The sequence below is a fragment of the Marmota marmota genome, unplaced genomic scaffold, assembly GCF_001458135.2.
Source record: "Marmota marmota marmota unplaced genomic scaffold, marMar, whole genome shotgun sequence".
Lineage (NCBI taxonomy): Eukaryota > Metazoa > Chordata > Mammalia > Rodentia > Sciuridae > Marmota > Marmota marmota.
The window spans coordinates 17,150,234-17,170,012 of record NW_026000196.1 but is presented as its reverse complement, the minus strand read 5'-3'; the positions used below and the strand labels follow the sequence as shown (position 1 = coordinate 17,170,012).

The window sequence follows — 19,779 nt, the reverse complement described above, 5'->3', positions numbered from 1 at the left end:
TATGTTTAGGTTAGGTGCTATGATGGTATGAGGGTTCGTATGTCTTGGCTACTTTAGAAGATTGCTCTACTGAAGGGGGATACTAACAGGTGATTGGATCAGGATGTTGGTAGTAGCTAGGTATTTAGGAGCCCTATAGACAGCCTTAAAACATTCACCTATTTGCATTTAGACAATTACACGTAATGGAAGACGTAATGCTTGGGATGAAATGGAAGACGTAATGGAAGACGTAATGCTTGGGGGGTAGGGGAAGGAAGGTGCACTTAAAAAGAAAGAAGGAGAGAGAGAGATAGATTAGAGGAGAATGGAAAGAACAATAAAACGTGAAACAGGAAAGAAAGAAAGAAGGAAAAGGGGAGAAAACAACAAAGAGAGAAAAAAAATTGAAGTCTTAGAGATCCATTTTCTTCTCTTCCAGTAGGCGGAGCTGTGCCCTCCGAGCCGAGCTTCTGCCCTCTGTGTGCCGATAGCAATCCCTGTAAGGCGGCTCCTGGGAGTCTCTCAATCCTGTTAGTCCAGAGCCGTTTCACTTCTCCGGGCCTTCCCCCCCTTCCTCCTGCCAGCCAGCCAGGTCCTGTTCATCGGAGGCGGTTCCCCAAAGATCTGGTTACACTTGCAGCCCCACCGTGTGTCCTATTTCCCGAACGACTGAGCACTCTGTCTGTCATTCATCTAAGCCCCAGTGCTGTGGTGTGGTGATCTGGGGACCAACAGTTTAATTTTTCCGGACCCCTTTTGTGGACATGCCCCCGGAAACTGGCAGCTAAGACCTTGGGTGTCGCCGCTGGTGGTAAGGGGAGTTGGGGATCGGGAATCCCCTCTGCTTCCCTACAGACACGCCCCCGGAGAGATTCCCGAGGTTTCCTGGCTGCTTGTATCTGGAGGGGGTGGGAGTCACACACCTGCTAAAGTGGATTCCGCTGGGAAGGAATTCCGTCGGCTGACCTCCAGTGACGTCACCTCTCTGCTATGGCGGGCCCCAGGCTCCTTGCCCGAGTGTCCGAAGGGAGGGGTGGGACTGGTAAGTCTCTGGTTGGTTTCAATTCCCAGTTGGCTACTTCATGAAGGCCTGGCTAGAGACCTCTTCCTAGAGTCCCTGCGCCGCTCCTGCTGAGCCACGCCTCAGAGGCTAGCCGCCCAGTCGCAGGGGCCGCGGGCAGGTGGCAGGTGGCAGGTGGCCGACGGCCGAGTTGCGTGGGCAGCGGCTGGCGGGTCCGGACTTCCGCAGGTTCTTTAGCACTGAGCCAGAGCAGTTTGTCTGTGAGATGCGGGCGAACGGGAGCCTGAATTCAGCCCCTACGGGCTCGGTGTGTGTTCTGAGAGGCCCAGACTGTTCGCCCCAGATCCACATTAGCTCAGCAATGCCTAGTGATCTTGAGCAAACAGCATTTAGACGATTTAAGACTCCCTATGCCCGCGCAGCTGGAGAGGTCAGAGACTTGATACCTCTGTGCCTGCCGCCATGTTGGATCTCCTGTACCATGTTTTACATTGCTCTCAGTATACTAGTTTTCATACAAATCCTGTTCACACAAGTTGTAATTCCGCCGCTGCACTCCCACACTCTCCCCCTTTTTTTTTTGAGGCTATTGTGAATGGGATAGTTTTCCTAATTTCTCTTTCAACTGATTCATCATTGGAATATAGGAACACAATTGGTTTGTGGATATTAATTTTATATCCTGCTTCTTTGCTGAATTCATTTTTGAGTTCCAGAATCTTTCTGAATACCTTGATTTTAAACCAGCAAGATCTGCGTCAGTCTTCTGATCTCTAGAATTGTAAGATAATAAATCAATTTTGTTTTGAGCCATTAAGTTTGTGGCAATTTTTTTAAGCAGGGAAAAAATAGAGAAGATAGTGTCTCAAAGGTCACTGAGCTATCCAGTATATCTCATTAGCATATTATAACTCAAAATACAGGCTCAGAATCCCTGCTCCAAAAATCTGAAATCCAAAATGCTGTGCAGAATCCAAAACTTTTTGTGAATCAACATGATGCCACAAGTGGAAACTTTTATTCCTGATCTCATGTGATGGGTATAAGTCAAAACCAGGTCCACTCAAAATATTGTATAAAATTACCTTAAGGCTGTGTGAATAAGGTGTATGGGAAACAAATGAATTTTATGTTTGGACTTGGATCCAATATCTAAGATGTCTCGTGATTTATATGCAAATATTCCAAAATCCCAAACAATCAGGAATCTGAACTACTTCTGGTTCCAGCAGTTTGGATAGGGATACTCACCCTGTTAGGCACAGGAACCAAGTCACTTGGACAGAAAGGGAGGAAATTCCATTCTAACTCCTTCAGAGTGATAGGGAAAGACAGCCCAAATTAGAGAAGTGTTAACTATGCCTTCCTAAAGAATTACAGTTTCATGGCTCTTAAGAAGAAATCAAACTTGAAATCAAACTTGCTCACTCAAACTTGTCTAGTAAATGTTGCCATTAAAGGTTTTAGGAGACACAAGTGAAAACAATAATATTTACGTTGAAATTATAATATAATTGCTTTATGAAACTATGATCCCTTTCTTTAATTACAGGATTTGGAATGGATGCAATTTTGTTGTAATGTTCAGTTGAGTGATGTTGTGCAAGGGTTGTAGACGGGACTCCCACAACCATTCAGGCGAAATGGTTTCTTTCAGCCACCCAAAAAGAAAAAAATAAGATAAAAAAGATAGGGGTGGGGCAGTTTACAGAGCCATTTTCTTCCCAAGCCTCTATGGGGTATTTGTCGAGAACAGGAGCCAAAAAAGTCTAGCTGAAAAACAGCTAAAGTAAACTGTAGAACATCTGTGCAAGCTCCAGCGTGACCCTCCTGTATCTCAGGTGCGAAGGGCACCATCAGCAGAAGCACTGTGGGTACCAGTTGCTGCACACAGCTGGAAACTGGTCTCCTCTTGTGTTTCGTCTTTGGCTGCCTGGGACATGGGAAACACTTCTCTTGTTTGCTTTCCCCCACTTACAACCCACTTCTAGCCGCTCATTGCAGTTACCTGTTTCTTTTTAATTGTGATAAAATGCAGATAACTAAAGTTAACATCTTAACCATTTTTAAGTCTGTGGCACTGTGGTGTAGACTGTAGGCATATACTATGCAGCCATCACCACTGTCCACCTCTAGAATTTCTTTTCTCTCTCTAAACTAAAATGCTGCACCCATTAAACAGAAAACCCTCCTCACCTCACCCAGCCCCTGTCACCCACCATTCTTTCTACTTTTTCCTCTCTCCAGGTTCCTTGATTAGGTGGGATCATGTGGCATTTGTCCTTTGGTCACATCAAATTTGTGTGGGTGGAATCGTGTCATTTGGCTTATTTCCCTTAGCATACCATCTTCAAAGTCTTCCCGTGCCGTAGCTGGCATCAACATACCCTTCCTTCCTTCCACTTTGCCCTTGGACTCTCTTTCCCCTCAGATGTGATTATCCGAGTCACTGATGGGGCAGAAGGTATAGGAGGTATCCAAGGGAGGGCTGCTAAGCCTCGCCCAGCAATTCCTCCATCACCCTGTGTGTCTCATATGGGACCTGCCTGTGACAGGGAGTCACTGGCCACATGCACTACAGCACAGGCCCTGGCCATGAGCCCAGCCATGGAAGTGCATCCTGTGGCCAGCGGTGTGCACTCCCAGGGCAGGTGACATTCCCATGGGTAGGACATAAAGGTCCTACTTCTAAGGCTTATCCTAGGAAGCACAGGACATGCAGATGACAGGAGCAAATTCAAAGCTTCTTTTACACTTAGAGTCAACACAATAGCACCCATGTCTCACCTTGAAGCCTGACGTTTATATTCTCAAAATTCAACTACAAACGTGTAAGACAAAAGTGATCTGACTGGGGAGGTGGGGGGGCGGTTATGAGATGCAAAAGTAAGTAGGCAGGTGGGACAGAGGTAACAGGGGTAACCTGGCTGCTTAGAAACAGAAATAGGGCAAAGGTGGGTGGCACTGATAAAGACAGCATCTCCATTTAAAGAGGTCATCTCCTCTCCTGGTGCTGTCAGACCAAACCTGGGCCATTCTGTTCATTTTAAAATAGCAGCGACCGATTAGAAAATTACAATTAGGATGGAGAGATCGAGAATCCATCTTAATCTGAAGACCAGAACAAGGAGAAAGGTGTAGGAGTCACTTCAATTCTTTTTGTGTTGAGATGGAAGACTTGCGTGCTGCCCTGGGAGTTCACCATCGCCTACCCAGGAGACAGTGGCAGCAATCCTCACTAAAGTTCTGGGGCTAATGTGTGCCATGCAGTTTATGGCAGTATGTCACTTGTACTCACCACCACACCCCACAGTAGGCACACTGTTGTCTCTGTCCCTCCCACTTACTGGTGGGTCCGAGGAACTTCAAGAGCTGGAACTAGAGAGGAAGGGCCAGTTGGCACCACCCAGTGCCCACCCAAAGGCCCCAGAAGGTGCTCAGCTGTTTCTAAAGGGTACAGTGGCACAGTGTGATGGCATGGCATGATCAGGTTTGTTTTTTGGTAGAACCAGGGCTACTTTTTCTGATGAAAAGGAATGGAATACCTGTCCATATGCGCCATCTGTGGTTCCAGGCACTTTTGCCAAGTGCTGAGCTCCCAGGAGCTAGAAGTATTTGAGGAAGGGAAAAGCTTAGCTCATCAGAGGACCAAGAAGGAGAGAGTCCTTTAGTGTCCCCAAAAGAAATTCCCAAACTTTTCAATTTTTCAACACCCTGAAGCTGACAGAGGTATAGACCCCAGATCATTGAAGCATTGGGCAGATAGATGAAGTTTTAGAAGAATGCTTTAAAGTGCTGACCTCAGTAGTCACCTTCTCTATGGCTACCCGCTGCCATCCTCAAGATAGCATCCTCAAAGACCCACTTTGGAGGTTCCAGAGTACCTAAGGCAGTGAGAACCTTATTCTGGTGGATTCATGCAGAGAGACTGAAAAGTCCTTTGTCAAAGATTGTATCAGTTAGCAAGTACTGCAGTAACAAACATCTCCAAGGTCACAGTACCTTAGAATAGTGTCCTGTTATAATGGCAGAGGGCAAGAAACAGAATCAGAGCCAAACTTAATGACCACATTCAAAGCAGGAGTTTTGTGGCCAGTACTTGCCCACCCACACCCCATTGAATAAAACATGTTCCATGATCCTTCTGGAAGTCTCTCCATGGTGTGGAGGGAGATAGCCTCTCTCCCCTATTACACACCCCCTGTTTTAGTCAGCTTCTCACTGCTATGACTGGAGGACCTGACCAGAACAATTGAAAAGGAGGAAAGATTTATTCAAGGGCTCACAGTTTCAGAGGTCTTAGTCCAGAGAAGGCCAGCTCCAATCCTGGGGCTTAAGGTGAGGCAGAACATCTATCAGGGTATTAATTCACTTATTGGGTTAAGACTCTCACAGCCCAAGCATTTCTCCTCTGAACCTTCTTGCACTGTCTCTCGTGAGCTTTCAGGGGACACCTCACATCCAAACCATAACACTCCCTGTCTTTTCCCCCCTGGCCAGGTGGGTGGCAGGCCCATGGAGCCCCTGCTCAGCCACCTGTGAGAAGGGCATCCAGCATCGGGAGGTGACCTGTGTATTCCAGCTACAGAATGGCACACATGTCACCACACGGCCCCTCTACTGCCCAAGCCCCCGACCAACACCAGTGCAGAGCTGCGAAGGCCAGGACTGCCTGTCCATCTGGGAGGCATCAGAGTGGTCACAGGTGAGGGACTGCACTTGTGGCTGGGACTGAAACCACCACAAGAGCCTCCGGGCCTCGTCCACAGGATGTAGTGTGGTACTTTTCTCTTCGTGGTGTTTGTGATACATCTCCAGGTGTCATGGTCTTTATCTGCTCCAGAGGAGCTCAAAGCTGTGTTCTAGCCCATATATTCTTAAATTCCATTTGAGATAACAACATGGCTTCAAGAAAACATGGACAACATGTTTGTGATGATGCACATGGCATCACAGTGAAAGTACTATTTGTTTCATTTCTTATGACAATTCCCACCTAAAGATAAATAAATAGACACACACACACACCCCAATTGACCTTTTAATTCTCCTTTGGGCGTGTTTGAGCTCTAGTGTGGTCAAGTTGGGAAGCTGGTTTCAAAGACTTTCCTTTCATGCCACAGCAGTTTTGTAGATTGTGAGAGTTAGATGCTGGGAGGGACAGCTTTTGGTATGCAAGTTGGAGTTACAAATCTCACACCATAAAACATTTTGGAAAGAGGTCAATTAAGCCTTAAGTTTTCACTTTGAAAGTTGGTCCTGGAAATTCCATTTTATCTTTAAGGATGTCATCTTGCAAAGCTTTGCATTGACTTTGCCTTAATGCTTTTGATTGTTTGGCTGTAAAACAAACAAAAAATAGCTAAATAAAGGGCAACCTTCCCTCAGGTCTTCCACCAAAAGTGGTCTATGAAATTCAAAGAGGCTAGATCCAAGACAGTCTTCAGTGTGGAAAATATTTTTAAAGTTCCTTTGATTGCCAAACAGTCGGAATTTATTTTGAATAAAAAAGTATTCAGCCCATTTTTAATGAAGGAGAAGTCTACCATTGGCTGCTCTAAAACTGAGTTTAATCTTCAGACCAATCTTGAAATATACTCATTTAAAGACCTTTGCCCTTAACCCCTACTTTATAATATTTTAGGGAAAAGAGCTTAATTTTTTTCTTTATATATACTTAGGTTTGTAAAGTTAACATCAAGAAAAATTTTCTTTGTTGGCCCTATTGGGGATTATATTCTACCACTGAGCTACATTCCCAACCCTTTTCAGAATTCTGAGATAGGATCTTGCTAAGTTGCCCAGGTTGGCTTCAAACTTGCAATCCTCCTGCCTCAGCCTCTCAAGCAGCTAGGATTACAGGTGTGAGCCACCATGCCTGGCTGGAATTTTTTTTTTTTTCATATTTGCTGCCAGGATGGAGACAGGCACACAGCCACAGTTCCTTTCCCCAACCCTAGATGAGCCTTAGGGCTTTGACCACCCAGCTTCTAATTCAAGCAAGATTTATGCTTTAATCTGATTGATAAGATTAAAATAAATCTTCCACTCAGAGTCTTATGTGGGGAAAAAGGCCTCTTTACCAAAAGAACCAAGCCTGGAGTTATCAGTTATTAAAGCACTGAAGACCACCATATCTGGGAAAGGTGAGACAACTAGAGCAAGGCTTAAAGGAATTTGTTTATGATCATCTCTACATTAATGCCCCATCCTAATCCTGCACTAGTGTCTGCACCAATCCATCTCATTCTGGCCCAGCCCCACGCAAGCAAAATGCTGCTTTCTTAACATGTGACGTGGAATCACATCCTTCCTCCACAAGTTCCTTATGATGCTGGTATTTCTGCCCCTTCACTGTGGGGTGAAGCCCCTCCAGCCCTGGCCAGAAGCTGGCTTTCATTTCTTGTGGGAGAGTTTTTATTGACATGATGGCTCTTATTCAACCACCTTCATTGATCACCCTTACTAAATACTCCCTCCCCCAGCTCCTTCCCATCCTCATTTGGAGAATCAGATTTGCAGAAGGATGTCAAAGGTAATAAATGGATTCCTCCTATCTTCAGTTTCTAGGCTCCATCCTCAATGGGAAGCAGAAAGAGAGGCTGAGCTTCACCCTCCTAGGTCCCTTTAGAGGTGGCATCCGCCTACCTCACTGTCCTTCCACCAGGCCAGAGGCCCCCCAGGGAGTGGGATATTAGTCAGACTAAGGGGCCAAAGCCAGGTTTGCTAGAGAAATTGTTTGGACACTCAGTGCTTGAAACTCAAGGTAAAGAGGCAAGAAACAGAGTAAGAAGCTGCAGGACTGAAGGGGCAGGAATGGTGAATGGCCTATTAGTTGCCAAGAAGCAAGTCATGTGGACACTGGGGCCAGGGGAGCCCATGTGTCAAATGGTGAGGACAGAGTTGCTGAAATAGTCAGAAAACATTGTCACACAGAGAAACAGGGGCTAGTCCTTCACTGCAGTGGCCCAGGGCTCCCTGAGGCAGCCCTCCTGGCCCAAGAGGTCCTGTGTGCAAAACCAGCCTGGCTCCTTGCACCAGAGGTCCCTTTAAACCAGTGCTTCTCCCCAACACCGATCCAAGTGTGTGTGTTCTGCCAGCTCCCCCAGGTGACAGCCCAGCCAGTTCTGAAGCTTGTATATTCTTTCTAAAACAAGCCAGTCTAAATTACTCTCAAAACCCCATGGCAGCTTCAGAGAGAGAGAGAGAGCGCGCGAGAGAGCGAGCAAGCGCCATATTAAATTCATAACAAAAAGGTAGGTAATATTGTAGAATAAATACTAATAACAGAAATATCAAGAATAATGTCTGCTCTTCATGTACTTATATGTTAGCAGACGCAATGGAACTTTTTAAAAGTTGTCGCTTAAGAAAGTTGCTACGGTAGCCTTGGCAAACTGAACAAGTATGAAGTTTCTTTAGCAGAATCCAGCCTGCAGCCCACCATCTCCCTGAGTTAGGTGTCTGCATTCATAGTGGGGACAGGGCTTTTCAGGGAGACTACGCACTGGTCCATGCACAGAAAATCGGAGGGATAGCTCCCTGGTCTGCAGACTACGTCCCTTCTGCTTGCCGACCACCTCATCATACTTGGCAGTTATGTCTCCCCAAGGTGACAGGTCAACTTTGCTGGGACTTCCTTCCACTTTATTTGTGGAGAGTCATAAGTGCTACTGCCAGCCAGTGCACCATCCTGCCCCACCGTGGAGCATGCCAGGAGCAGGCTGAAGGCTCATCCCAGAGCTGCTCCCCCCTCCACACCCTGACATCTTGTCCTCACTCCTTTCTGCTGGAGGAAATGGGGGCAGTCTTGAGCTGAAGGCTTGCATATCACCCATCACCCTCAGGCCCTCCCCACACTGTCTCCCAGGAAGTAAGCAAGCTACCGCCAGGAACACTCTTGTGTTACCACGTTTGGTGTCCACACTTAAATATCCATTAGAACCGTCAGCAAGGGACACCTGCTTTACAAAAGAGTCACCTGTGGCTTTTCTTGTCTGTCTCCTATTTCTTTTTCCTGCGCCAGGGTCTTTGCCATGTGTAGAAGGAGCCAGTGGCCTTAGACCTCATGCTGCCAGGGCCTTGCCTTACAGCATGGCTTGTCTCCTGCTCGTCTTCTGAGCCTGCACACATTTGCCCTTTGAACTCGCACAATCCCTTGGTCTTTTGGAGCTGATGCTGGCCACTAAATTCCATTCCCCTCATTTGACCTTCTGGGAACCCCAAGTTCTTGCAATTTCTGACTTCTGTGCCTCTCCTTCATCACCAGCCACCCAGCTGGGGTCCCAGCCAGTACTAGGTGCCTAAGACTGAAGACCCTGCACTTTTTGAGGATAGAAACAGCATCTTCATCTTCCTGTCCCCACTCCAGGTCTGGCACAGAGTAGGGACTTCTTAGATGTTGATGGACTTAAACTGAATTGGTCTGGATTAAATATTCGCATGGTATCTTGCAGTGCTCTGCCAACTGTGGTAAAGGGACGCGGAAGCGAACTGTGACGTGCACTAACTCACAAGGGAAATGCGATGCATCCACAAGGCCGAAAGCCGAGGAGGCATGTGAGGACTACTCAGGCTGCTATGAGTGGAAGACTGGGGACTGGTCTAAGGTGAGGACGGCGCTCTGACATTCCCCTCCTGCTGCAACAGTACAGGAGCTCAGTGTCCCATTGGGCCCAGTTCTACAGGGGTTCCAATCTAACCATGCAGATTCCCAACTCTGCACCTGCCAGTGGCCCTGCGTGCATCCTGCCTGCTGCTCCTGCAGGTGGATCAGCTCTCTGGACTGGCTGGGAGCACCCACTGCTTTGTGAGCCTTTGGAAGGAAAATGAATACAGCAAAATGTGGGTGCTCTGTCACCAGCCGGGCTGCCCTTTTCAGCATTCTGGCTGTGCCCCAGCATCCTGCTACGGGCCTGGCCTCACAGCCTTCTGTCACAAGAGCCTTACAAATGTGTGGGAGGCTGGGTCGAAGCAGACACATAGGGGATACTTGGGCAAATGTCACTTCCATTCATTTCCAGGACCTTTGGGCACCAGCCTACAGGACACCAGGGCAGATAGGACAGGGGACAAGGAAGTTCAACAGAGATTGAATGTTTTTCTGAGTGAAAAAGTCTTTGGTGTTTAACCCTTCATTAATTCTTTCCCCTGGTATCTTTGAATGACTCCCATTTACTGGAGACTGATGTCAGCATAAGAACCTTCCAGTAGGTTTTCTTTTCACAGCAACCATACGATGTCTAAGGCAAGCTCAGAATATATTTATTCTTTTTAAATATTTCCTTGTGGTCTTAGCAACTGAAAAATATCTACTTGCTTCCCCGGGTCCCTCTTCATTCAAAGGTTGCTGACTGGTGACTGAAGAAGCTGTTGGTGTTTGTTTGGCTTGTGTAATATTATAACCAGTTTGGAATTAGAAGCTAACATTTAAAAATGGAGAAATTTCACCTGTAAAATTTCAGTATGAAAATCTGGCAACAGGGCCCCCGGTCAGTTCTGCTTTGTGGAAGGGAGAATGGTTTGTTCATTGTGAAGCAAAACTTCTCAGAATCCAATCCCTTGTAGAAATGCCACCACCTCCCTGCCCAACACAAGTCAGAAAACAAAGCCCTCCAAACACTTCAAGTGCAAACAAATAAAGTCAAATATCTTAGGTCCCAGTTTACCTGCTGTGCTAAAATGTCACCTCTAGATAACTGAATCTGGAGACTCAAAACACCTGCTTCCTATTTATTCCCTGTTCAAAAGACCTGACCAAGCAATAGAATCAAGGCCAACAGTCTAGCTTCCCCAAAACAAACACAGATGTCACACAGCGACATGGATGTAGATAGTGCTCATTAAGAAGCTTCCAGAACAAACCTTACGCTGGAGGAAAAACTTGACTCCAAGGCTTTCACAAAAGATACATGTGCTCTGGGCCTTGAGAACCAGAGTCATGGGATAGAGACATTGAGGTCTGGCATGTAACTCTGTTCCACTTGAACTTCATAACCTCTCTGGCCCTCAGTATCTTTATCTCCAAGATGGAATTCATGAAGCCTAGTTCTGCCTGTTTCTCAGAGTTATTCAGAAGTTCCAGGGTGCTGGGATAAGTGACTAAGCCCTTTCATAACTAAGCTCATTTCCCTACCTCGAATCTCACCCAGTGTTCACACTGCTGTGGGCACAGTTCCCAGAACTAACCTGTTTTGATCTGACTCCAGTTTGTCTTGATTCCTTTTATAGAATGATCCTGAGAAATGTTCTCTATCCAAGCACATCTGGACCCAGCTTGAATCAAATGGGCAAATGAGAAGTGGTCAAGTCCTAGCCTGGGCCACAAATGCCCATCCTGGGTTGGGATATTGGGCATTTGTTTCTTCTGTGCCTCATGCTACCATTCCTTTCCATCCAGGGTTGTCACTCCTGTTGTACAGAAGAGGAAACAGAGGCTCAGAGTGGTTAAACCACTTGCCCACACTCCTCTGGCAGAGCCCCTATTCCTGGATCCCTACTCAGTGCTCAAAACACATGTGAGAAACAGAACAAGAAGGGCTCTGGGAGTCCCAGGGTTGGTGCCTCTGAGCCTCGGGGAGCCCTGCAGATGGTTGTCGGCCAGCCAATGCCTGAGCTTCTCCAGCTGAACCCCTCTGGGTTTGAGGACTAGGGAGACACTTGTTTTCTTAAGTACTTTGAACATCCTGGTGTAAGCAGCAGCCAGACACCAGAGGGTGAATGGAAATAGCACATGCAAAGCGCAGCCCAGTCTGCTGGGAGCTCATGCACTGCAGGGCTCCCTCCCCAGTTGTGCTCTGCGTTAAGAACAAGGAGGAGCCATGGGATGTCAAGACCTGCCCCCCATCTTGGCCACTTAGATGGGCTGGGCGTATGCTGAGCACGGTGTGTGCGGTGTGTGCGTGGAAGCCAGCTGTTCCATCCCAGCCAGCAGCAGGTCTGGCCAGAGCAGCGGCTCAGCTTAGAGTGGTGCTGTTGAGCAGCCACCCAGAGCCAGTGCTCAGGGAGGGAAACTTGGTTCTGCTGTGCAGAAGAGAACTGCAAGGGATGCGCGGCTGGAAGTCTGTGTGTGTGGTATGCAGGGAGCGAGCTGGCAGGGGTGGGGGCATAGAAGCCCACCAAGAGACCCCCACCCCAACTGTCCACCCCCTCCCTTCTGCTGCCATCACTGGGATGGGGTGGGGAGTTTGCCCTAGGTCTTTCTCTCCTCCCTGGGGGGCCCCCGGATCCTCACTCCTGTTGGCTGTGGAGGCCAGTAGGAGCAGATTTCATGGGATGCATCTTGCCCTGGCGCTTTTGCTCATTCGGACTATTTGGATCTGCTCTCAGGTTTCCGATTTCTCTGCTGTCCAATTTTGCAGATGGTGTCACTGTTGTGCTCATGGGGTCCTCTGTGTTTGTAAACAATTGCCACAGACCAACATCCAAACCTCCATTCATACCAGACTCTGAAGATAGCTAACGTACTCCCTAAAAGGAAAGTAGATAGAAGGCTGGTGCACGGAGCCATCACAGTGTCCTTGTATCTGGGAATGTTTATCCCGTCCTCATGGCCAGGAGGAAACCAGGTCAAGCAGCCAGTGCAGAAAGTGTTGGGCCAGACAGGTGCCCAGCAGACTGTGCCGTGATGGAGGGAGCTTAGAAGGTCTGCTTTCCAGCCAGGGAAGCTTTGACACCTCCCATCCAAGCACCCTCTTGTCACTTTGCCCCATAGTGCTATTGAGAAAGATGAGCTTGTTTCCAGGAGGTGATGTGCAGGCCAGTCCAGGCCCATGCACGGGAACCATTCTACCTGGGTGAGAGCTTTTGGGAACAGCAGAGCTCCTCAGTGCTCAGAGCCATGGTGAGGCAGGCTAGGCTCCCAGGGACTATGTGGCTCCTCCCTGGAATCCTGAGCACAGCTAATAGTCAAACCCTAACTAGTGGCTCATAGGAGGGTCACACTTCATAGTCCCACAACGGCTGAGGGCATTACAATTATTCTGGGTGTTTGGAAAATGACCTGCAGCTGCCTGCCCTCCAAGGATGTTAGCACTTTTCAGAAAACAATGCAAATCATTGTTTGCAGCCACTGAATGGGTCTATGTATTCTACCCGGGTGGTGGTTGGGAGTTAAACTGAAAGAGGAGGAAAATTCGTTTCTTTCTAGAAGAGCGTGACTTCTAATCAAAAGTTAAAATGTCTCAGATCTAAGACCAGAAACATTTGTCACCATTGAATTGATGAGATTTTTTTCCCCATGAGAAATAAACTATTCCAGAGGAATTATAATGGGATGATGTTTTTAAAGAAAATTGTTGATTCTCTATGTTAAGAATTTGTGCTTCCCGGTTTGAACAGATCAAAATGGCCATTGATCTCCTGGTGTCAGTGGAGGTCTGGGGAAGGGGCTGGTCTGACAAGCCCTCGAGGCCTCATCTGACTCCAGCTTCTTTCTCTCTGTAAGACAGAGATAACAGTAACTCCCAGAGGCCTTGAGAAGATCAAATGACCCAATATGTGTGCAAGTACCTGTGAGCCCTGAGAGGAAGTCAGAGAGGGCTGATCCCTCTTCTAGCTCAAAGAAATGTTGTTACAGCCTGTGACATTTGCCATTGCTTTAGAATTTACTAAGCACTTTCACCCATATGATCCACTTGACCCTCACAACTGTCTCTTACCATTTTGCAAATGAGGAAACTAAGGCTCAGAGTGGTGATGTGGCTTTTTTCCCCAGGGTCACACAACTAAAAATTGGTGTGCCTTCTGGTTTGTAATTCAGTTTTCTTTCAATGCACAATGTCAGAAGGTTATCTGAATTTGAAGCAAGAAACTGAACAATAAGATGGCTTCAGCTCTATCAAAGGCAGAGACTCGGCATAAAATCAAGTATCTCCCTGGTCTCCACACCACCCATCCAAACCTACCCCAAAGATTTTGTATCAGTCATTTGCCCTTTAGCACAATCATTGTTTCTATATGAGGAGATCCTGCACATTAAGTCTTCTCTTAATCACGAAATTAAAAGTCAAGTCCTTATTAAAGGAAATTGGTACATCCAAGAGCAAGTCAGGACACTGGGGCCCTCTTCTGGGATGTGGCAAACCATACCATGGAGCCAGGAAGCCAGCCCTCTGCACTGGGACAGAAATAAAGAAATCCTTAAATAGTACCCGTGGGAGCATGAGTAGCTAGTGGGAGAAGGATTATCAAAATTCAGTGCTTTACGGACCGGGGCAGGAGGTGGGAGGACAGGTACCTTTAGTGTGGAATACACATGAGCAAACAGAGCCTGCCACAGTGTTAGGGAAAAGCTGAAGGCCCAGTCACTGCTCAGTTAGGAGCAGTGAGCTTGCTACAGAGTGGTGACGTCTCCAGCAGTTGCCAGGAGACGTGCTGGCATGGCCCAAGGTGGGTGCCAGGGCTGCGCTGCAGAGCTTAAGGCAGATGCCTTTGTCTCCTCGTTCCCCCATCTCCAAGTCCCCAGTGTCCATCCGACCAGATCAGAGTGGGCTCCAGCTTATCCTGACTCTTCTGCACCACAGTCTAGATTCTCATTATAGCCTGGACCTGGCCGTTGTCCCTGAAGAACACTTCTCTTGTGCCACACATTATGTTATTGACTTTTGGGGTGGGGCACATGGTAAAGACAGTGCAGGTCCGTGTCCTGGCTCTCCATGCTTCACCTAACCTTGTCTAAGATCTTCCTGTCACGTGCGTTTAGGGATACTTCATAAGGAATGAACGACTTCCACAGATGCCAGCCAGTGCTAATTTTTATCTTCATCTCATCACCATTGGGTATGGTCACAGGTCCGTGGTCACTCATTAAAATGTCATTTCTTACATGGATCTGTAAAACATTTGTCTTAGACAAATCGTTCCTTAAGTGTCATTCAGGCCCCATAAGACAATGTTTGCCCCAGCCTGTGCCCTCCTGGGATGACAGTGTGGACTGGGGCAGACATGTTTCTGAGGCATTTCCTAGGTCCCTAAGCCTCTTTCACTGAGGAGATTGGTGAAAGGGAAGCTCAGTGACCAGCTGGGAACAGCTCCAGCTTAAGGAGAGAATGAGAGCTGCCCCTGCAGTCTCCTCTGTTCCCCCAACTCTAGGAGCCCCAGGGACTCCCCCATTCCTGCAGGTCATCAGAAGTCACCTCTGCCTTCTAGCTCCTTAGCTATGAAGCCCCAACCAGAATCTGAAGTGCAGCAGGCTGTGAATTCAAAGGAAGATAGTGGGGCAGCAGGGACTCCTGAAGTCAAGACTGCAAGAAAGGAAGCAAGAGTTAAAGGGGAAGAGCTTGTGTGTGTGTGTGTGTGTAAGAAAGCGTTTTCCATCTCAGAGCTAGCACAAAGAGCGTGGGGATTTTCGTTATTGTTGAGACCTGCTATTTCAGGTTTCAACAGCTTCCCAGGTTTTCGTTGCTCATGCCAAGTCTTGCGGGGAAAACTGTCCAAAAAATGCCTTTGAAGAACTCTTGACATTTCACCAGCCAAGCGCCTTTCAGGTATAAACAGAAAATGGACTGTCAGGATTCTGTGTCATTCTTTGCTATCCAAAACCTGCCCTAGGCAGCCTGGCCCCTGAGAATCAGGGCGGCCACAGGGTGGTTTTGTCTGCACTGAAGGTTTCTTCCTGTCTCCTTCTACCCAGACTCAGCCCCTGCTCACCCTGCCCCCACGCAGGGCAGCTCAGGCTGGGCCCCTCCTCCAGAAGCATTTTCTTCCTCCCAAGATCTTTATAGCCTCTTTTAGCTAATCCTCAGAAAATCCCATTGGGATCTGCTGTTATTTTCAGTTGTGATTTTACCTGGGAGAAGGGAGAAGAAGGGAGCCCTGCTGTTGTGGGAGAACCTCTGTGAGGTGATCAAGAGCTGGTTCCTCCCTGCTAGGGGGAGGTGCAGGCAAGGGTGGGAGGCCACTGCCGTATAGCTAGGGAAGAGTTACGTGAACAGCTGAGCCTCATAGTCTGCCTCCATGAAAGGCAGGTCACAACCCCTGCAGATGCATTTATTGAGCACCTACTCTGTTCTGAGCACTCCTTTGGCCGTGGTGGCTGCTAATGTGAGAACTAGAATATACATAAACCTAGTGCCTGGTAGGTACATGGTGGACATGCAGAAGGTAGGCTCTGTTGCTTTGACTACTTTTATTGTCATTGTTATAACTATTGTTATTCTAAAAAAGCCAAGCCGGTAATGCTTGCACGTTGTCTCCCTGTCATGTGAAACAGAAGGTCTTTTCCTCCTTTTTACAGGAAACTCGTCTACCTTGGGGAATATCGCCTTTCCAACAGTCACTTCATAATTTGCATGAAAAGCATATGTATAAGTCCCAATTGAAACTCCCTCTCTCCTTTGTTGCCATGAACCTATTATTTTGTGCATCCAAAATTTTCCTTTTGCTATTGCACTCCATCTTACATGTCGTTGACTCTTTCTCCTGGCCCAGGGCCGGCCAGCAGATGGGTGCAGGGGCTGCTGGGTCACCAGTCAGGATATGTGATGTGTCACTATAGGTTTGTGCTTTGGAAGGGACAGGAGGAGGGCTATGCTTACTTCAGGTTGTCTGGCAGGAAGTCTTTGTGGTGAATTTATGGCTGCTGCTATTTCTGTCAGTTAACTGAGTCTTGTGGAGTTGCATTAAGTGTTGATGGAATGAGCCACTTGAAAAAAGCACCCCTCTGTGAGAGAGTGCTTCAAACAAGATCAGATATGTTTTTTTATAGATCTGTTTGCTTAGATTGTAAAAGCTTGAAAAATGGCTTCATGGCGAGGCTTGGGGCAAAATTTGATGCTATCAGGAGATACTGCAGTCTCCTCACTGTTTAATTAAAGCTGGGACCACAGGGGAGGCCAACAGAGACAGAATTCACAGTGTGTGCCTGTTTTATCCTTAATGTGAATGAGCCCAGGTTCCTGGAGGGCGCCCCTTCAGACGTGTCTGAAGTCACATTTGTCTGCAGGGCCAGAGCAGCTTCTAATTGTGCTCCTGCAGGTCCAACTTCCTGATCACCCTGGGAGCCAGGCCACAACTGCCTGCAGAGAGTCCAGTGACCTCAGGGTGTCCAGGAAAGCTATGTAAGACACCAGGTGGCTCAATGTGCTTCTCGGGCTCTGGGGCCTCCCTAGCCAGCTCTCTTTACTCTTGAGTGTGCACTGGCGATTGAGGCCCACACTATCCAGACCCTGCTAGGCATCCAGTCCACGCTGCCTCTGTGTATGGAAACAGTTTTGAAAGTTTATTATCCTCCCGGCTTCAAAGACAGAGGCTCAGAAAAGTTAAATACTTTGCCTGAGGTCATAAGGCTTAGTGAGTAGTCTGCAGCACGCCAACAAGTCTGTCTCCTGCCTCTGCCCAGTACTCTGCACCCCTCAGCAAAGCTGGTCAAGAAGGATGTGTCATATGTAGATTTTAGGACAGGGATAGGCTTAGTACCACCGTAACTCAAATGAAAAGGCAGCAGGCACAGAGGATGGGCCACTGGCCACTTACACCAAAGGGTTGTTGGCACATTTCTCCATTTTTATTTACATAGGTAATCCTTACTAAAGACTACATGGAAAGAAAACCTTATAGGACTTTAAAATTTTTAGAAATTTCTTAATGGTTTGTTTTCCAGACTTTTAAATGGGCACACACACATCTATATTGAACAACAATGGAATGGTTTCTATATGTGGCACTTTGTAATCTGTCTTCTCACCTAAAACATGGAGTATCCTTTTTGAGGCTGGCTCAGGTGCAGCTCTCAGGTAGATAAATTCCCCTATGTTCTAAGTTTTTCCATATGAACCAAAGCCGTGGAAAACAAAGCTGTGGGAACAGCACCCCCTAGGACTCCAGCTAGAATTCCGCAAAAGCTAATCCAGATAAGTAAAATCCTTACCAGGGGCAGGGTCTGCAGGACCAACAACAGCAGGGACACTGCCCTCACACCCTGGCCTAGTCTTGCCTCATGGGGGCGCTAGAGAGTAGTGAGGAAAAAACACTCCTCCAGGTTGAAGGATGTTGGAGACGACCTTCTATGAGCTCATGGAGGTTCTTTCTATAGACTAGAAAATTGAATGCTAGTGACCCATGCAAGGACAGATAATGAATAAGGAGCTGGGCAGTCAATGAACCCGTGTTTTGATTCTTGGCCTCTCACTGAAGCCCCATCCAGCTCACAATTCATGCAGGAAGATGGAAGTCTGTGAATGAGGCAGCTGGGTCCTATTCTTCTCTAGCCACTAACTCTGACTTGGGTACAACACTGGCCCCTACCATGCTCAGTGGCCAGTCAGCCTCTGAGAGTTGTTGTGGAATGTTCTATACTGATCCAGGTCTCACATGGGAGGCTGTAGGAAGCCAGAACACAGGCCCATACGTGCTGGGATATCATGAGTGCTAGCCCTTTCTCTTGGCCCCAGAGCAGGTGAACAAAACTAACTCAGAGGGAATATTTTTCTTCAAGGTCACCCCAGACACCTGAGTTTTACCATGGTTATTGATCACTTCCAGACAGAGACCTTGTTAATTTTGCACTTGGTTTTAATAGGCCCACAGGGTGGAGCCCTTGCCCTCATTTTCACATGCATATTAATAACACCTGCAGAAGAAAAGGAAATTCTTTCGGGAACTCATGCGGTGCCGAGTCCTGCAACACAAGTGGCTCAGGCATGCTGATCCCCAGCCAGAAGGGCCTGGGCCCCTCCTGATTGGGAAATACAAGGGAGCAAGATGGATATAACGAGGTCGGGGGACAACTCAGTCTGTGCAGAATTTCCTCCCCAGGAACCCAATAGCTACTTGTCCTGCCTCAGTGCTCCCCTCTCCAAAAAGTAATGGGAAGAATACCTAGTTTTTCCTCCTGGTGTGTATCTTGCAGAAGGTGGTGCTATGACCAGTAGTCCAAGATCTGAAAAAGAACATGTCACCTGTGGATCAGTACACATAGCCTTTTTTTTTTTCCCCAAAAAACAGGCTTGGTCCATGTTTTTGGAAAAAAAAATTCATAGTTATATGATCATCCTGTTTTCCCAGAAAGCAGAGTTTTTTCATAATTGTATGACCAATTTAGATGTCAACGTCTTTCATGGTGTAGGTGGACTAGTCAAATGCCTACCTCAAATATGTAAACTATTAATGTGGTTATACATTCATAATTAAAGTTATATTAGAAACTTTAGATTTACTCTGTATTGGAATCTATGACATTTGCATTTAAAAATACTATATTTTTTTTTGCACATTATGAAACTGAACCTTATAAAATTGCCGCTTTGGGTGGATCAGTTAAATGAGCAGTTGTATGCGGTGCCAGCCTAGTATTTGCAGTGTGTCATGTAGCTCCCTTTTCTGAGTTATCTGTGCGTTTGGCTAGAGCAGAGAGTCATCGCTGCCTGATTTCAGTTAGAGATGCTGCCCTTTTGAATCTGTATGTCCTGCTATCACTGGACATTCCTGCACCGGTTGTGGTATTAGTTTATGCTTCATTGTGTGACTTTGCTCGGTTTTGGTGTGACTCTGCTGTGCATTAGAACCTTTGCACTTTTCCGTCACTCACTGAGAGAACTCAGACCCTAGACATAACCACTTATTTTTATAAGTGATCTGTAAACATTTTCACACCATCCTAATTTGTGATCATGAAGTCCTGTCTTCAAGAATAATTTTTTGCCTCCTCTTTATTTTTTAACTCCTGTGTTATCTCCATTAGATCCATAATGAGCCCTGACTGAGGTCATTCAGGTGAGTGGCATTTTCCCAAACAGTACCTTGACTACAAAATCATTGAAAGCACTCCTCACCCCTGC

At 47.1% G+C, this 19,779-nt stretch overlaps 1 protein-coding gene across 1 annotated transcript in view; it reads left to right on the top strand.

Annotated features, from left to right (window-relative positions):
- The window catches only part of Adamts17 (ADAM metallopeptidase with thrombospondin type 1 motif 17), a 344,255-nt gene that overhangs the window by 317,651 nt on the left and 6,825 nt on the right, over positions 1 to 19,779 (top strand). Inside the window, 2 exon segments of the mRNA XM_015493124.2 lie at positions 5,504 to 5,708; positions 9,460 to 9,612. Of these exon segments, the coding sequence (XP_015348610.2) occupies positions 5,504 to 5,708; positions 9,460 to 9,612 (358 nt within the window).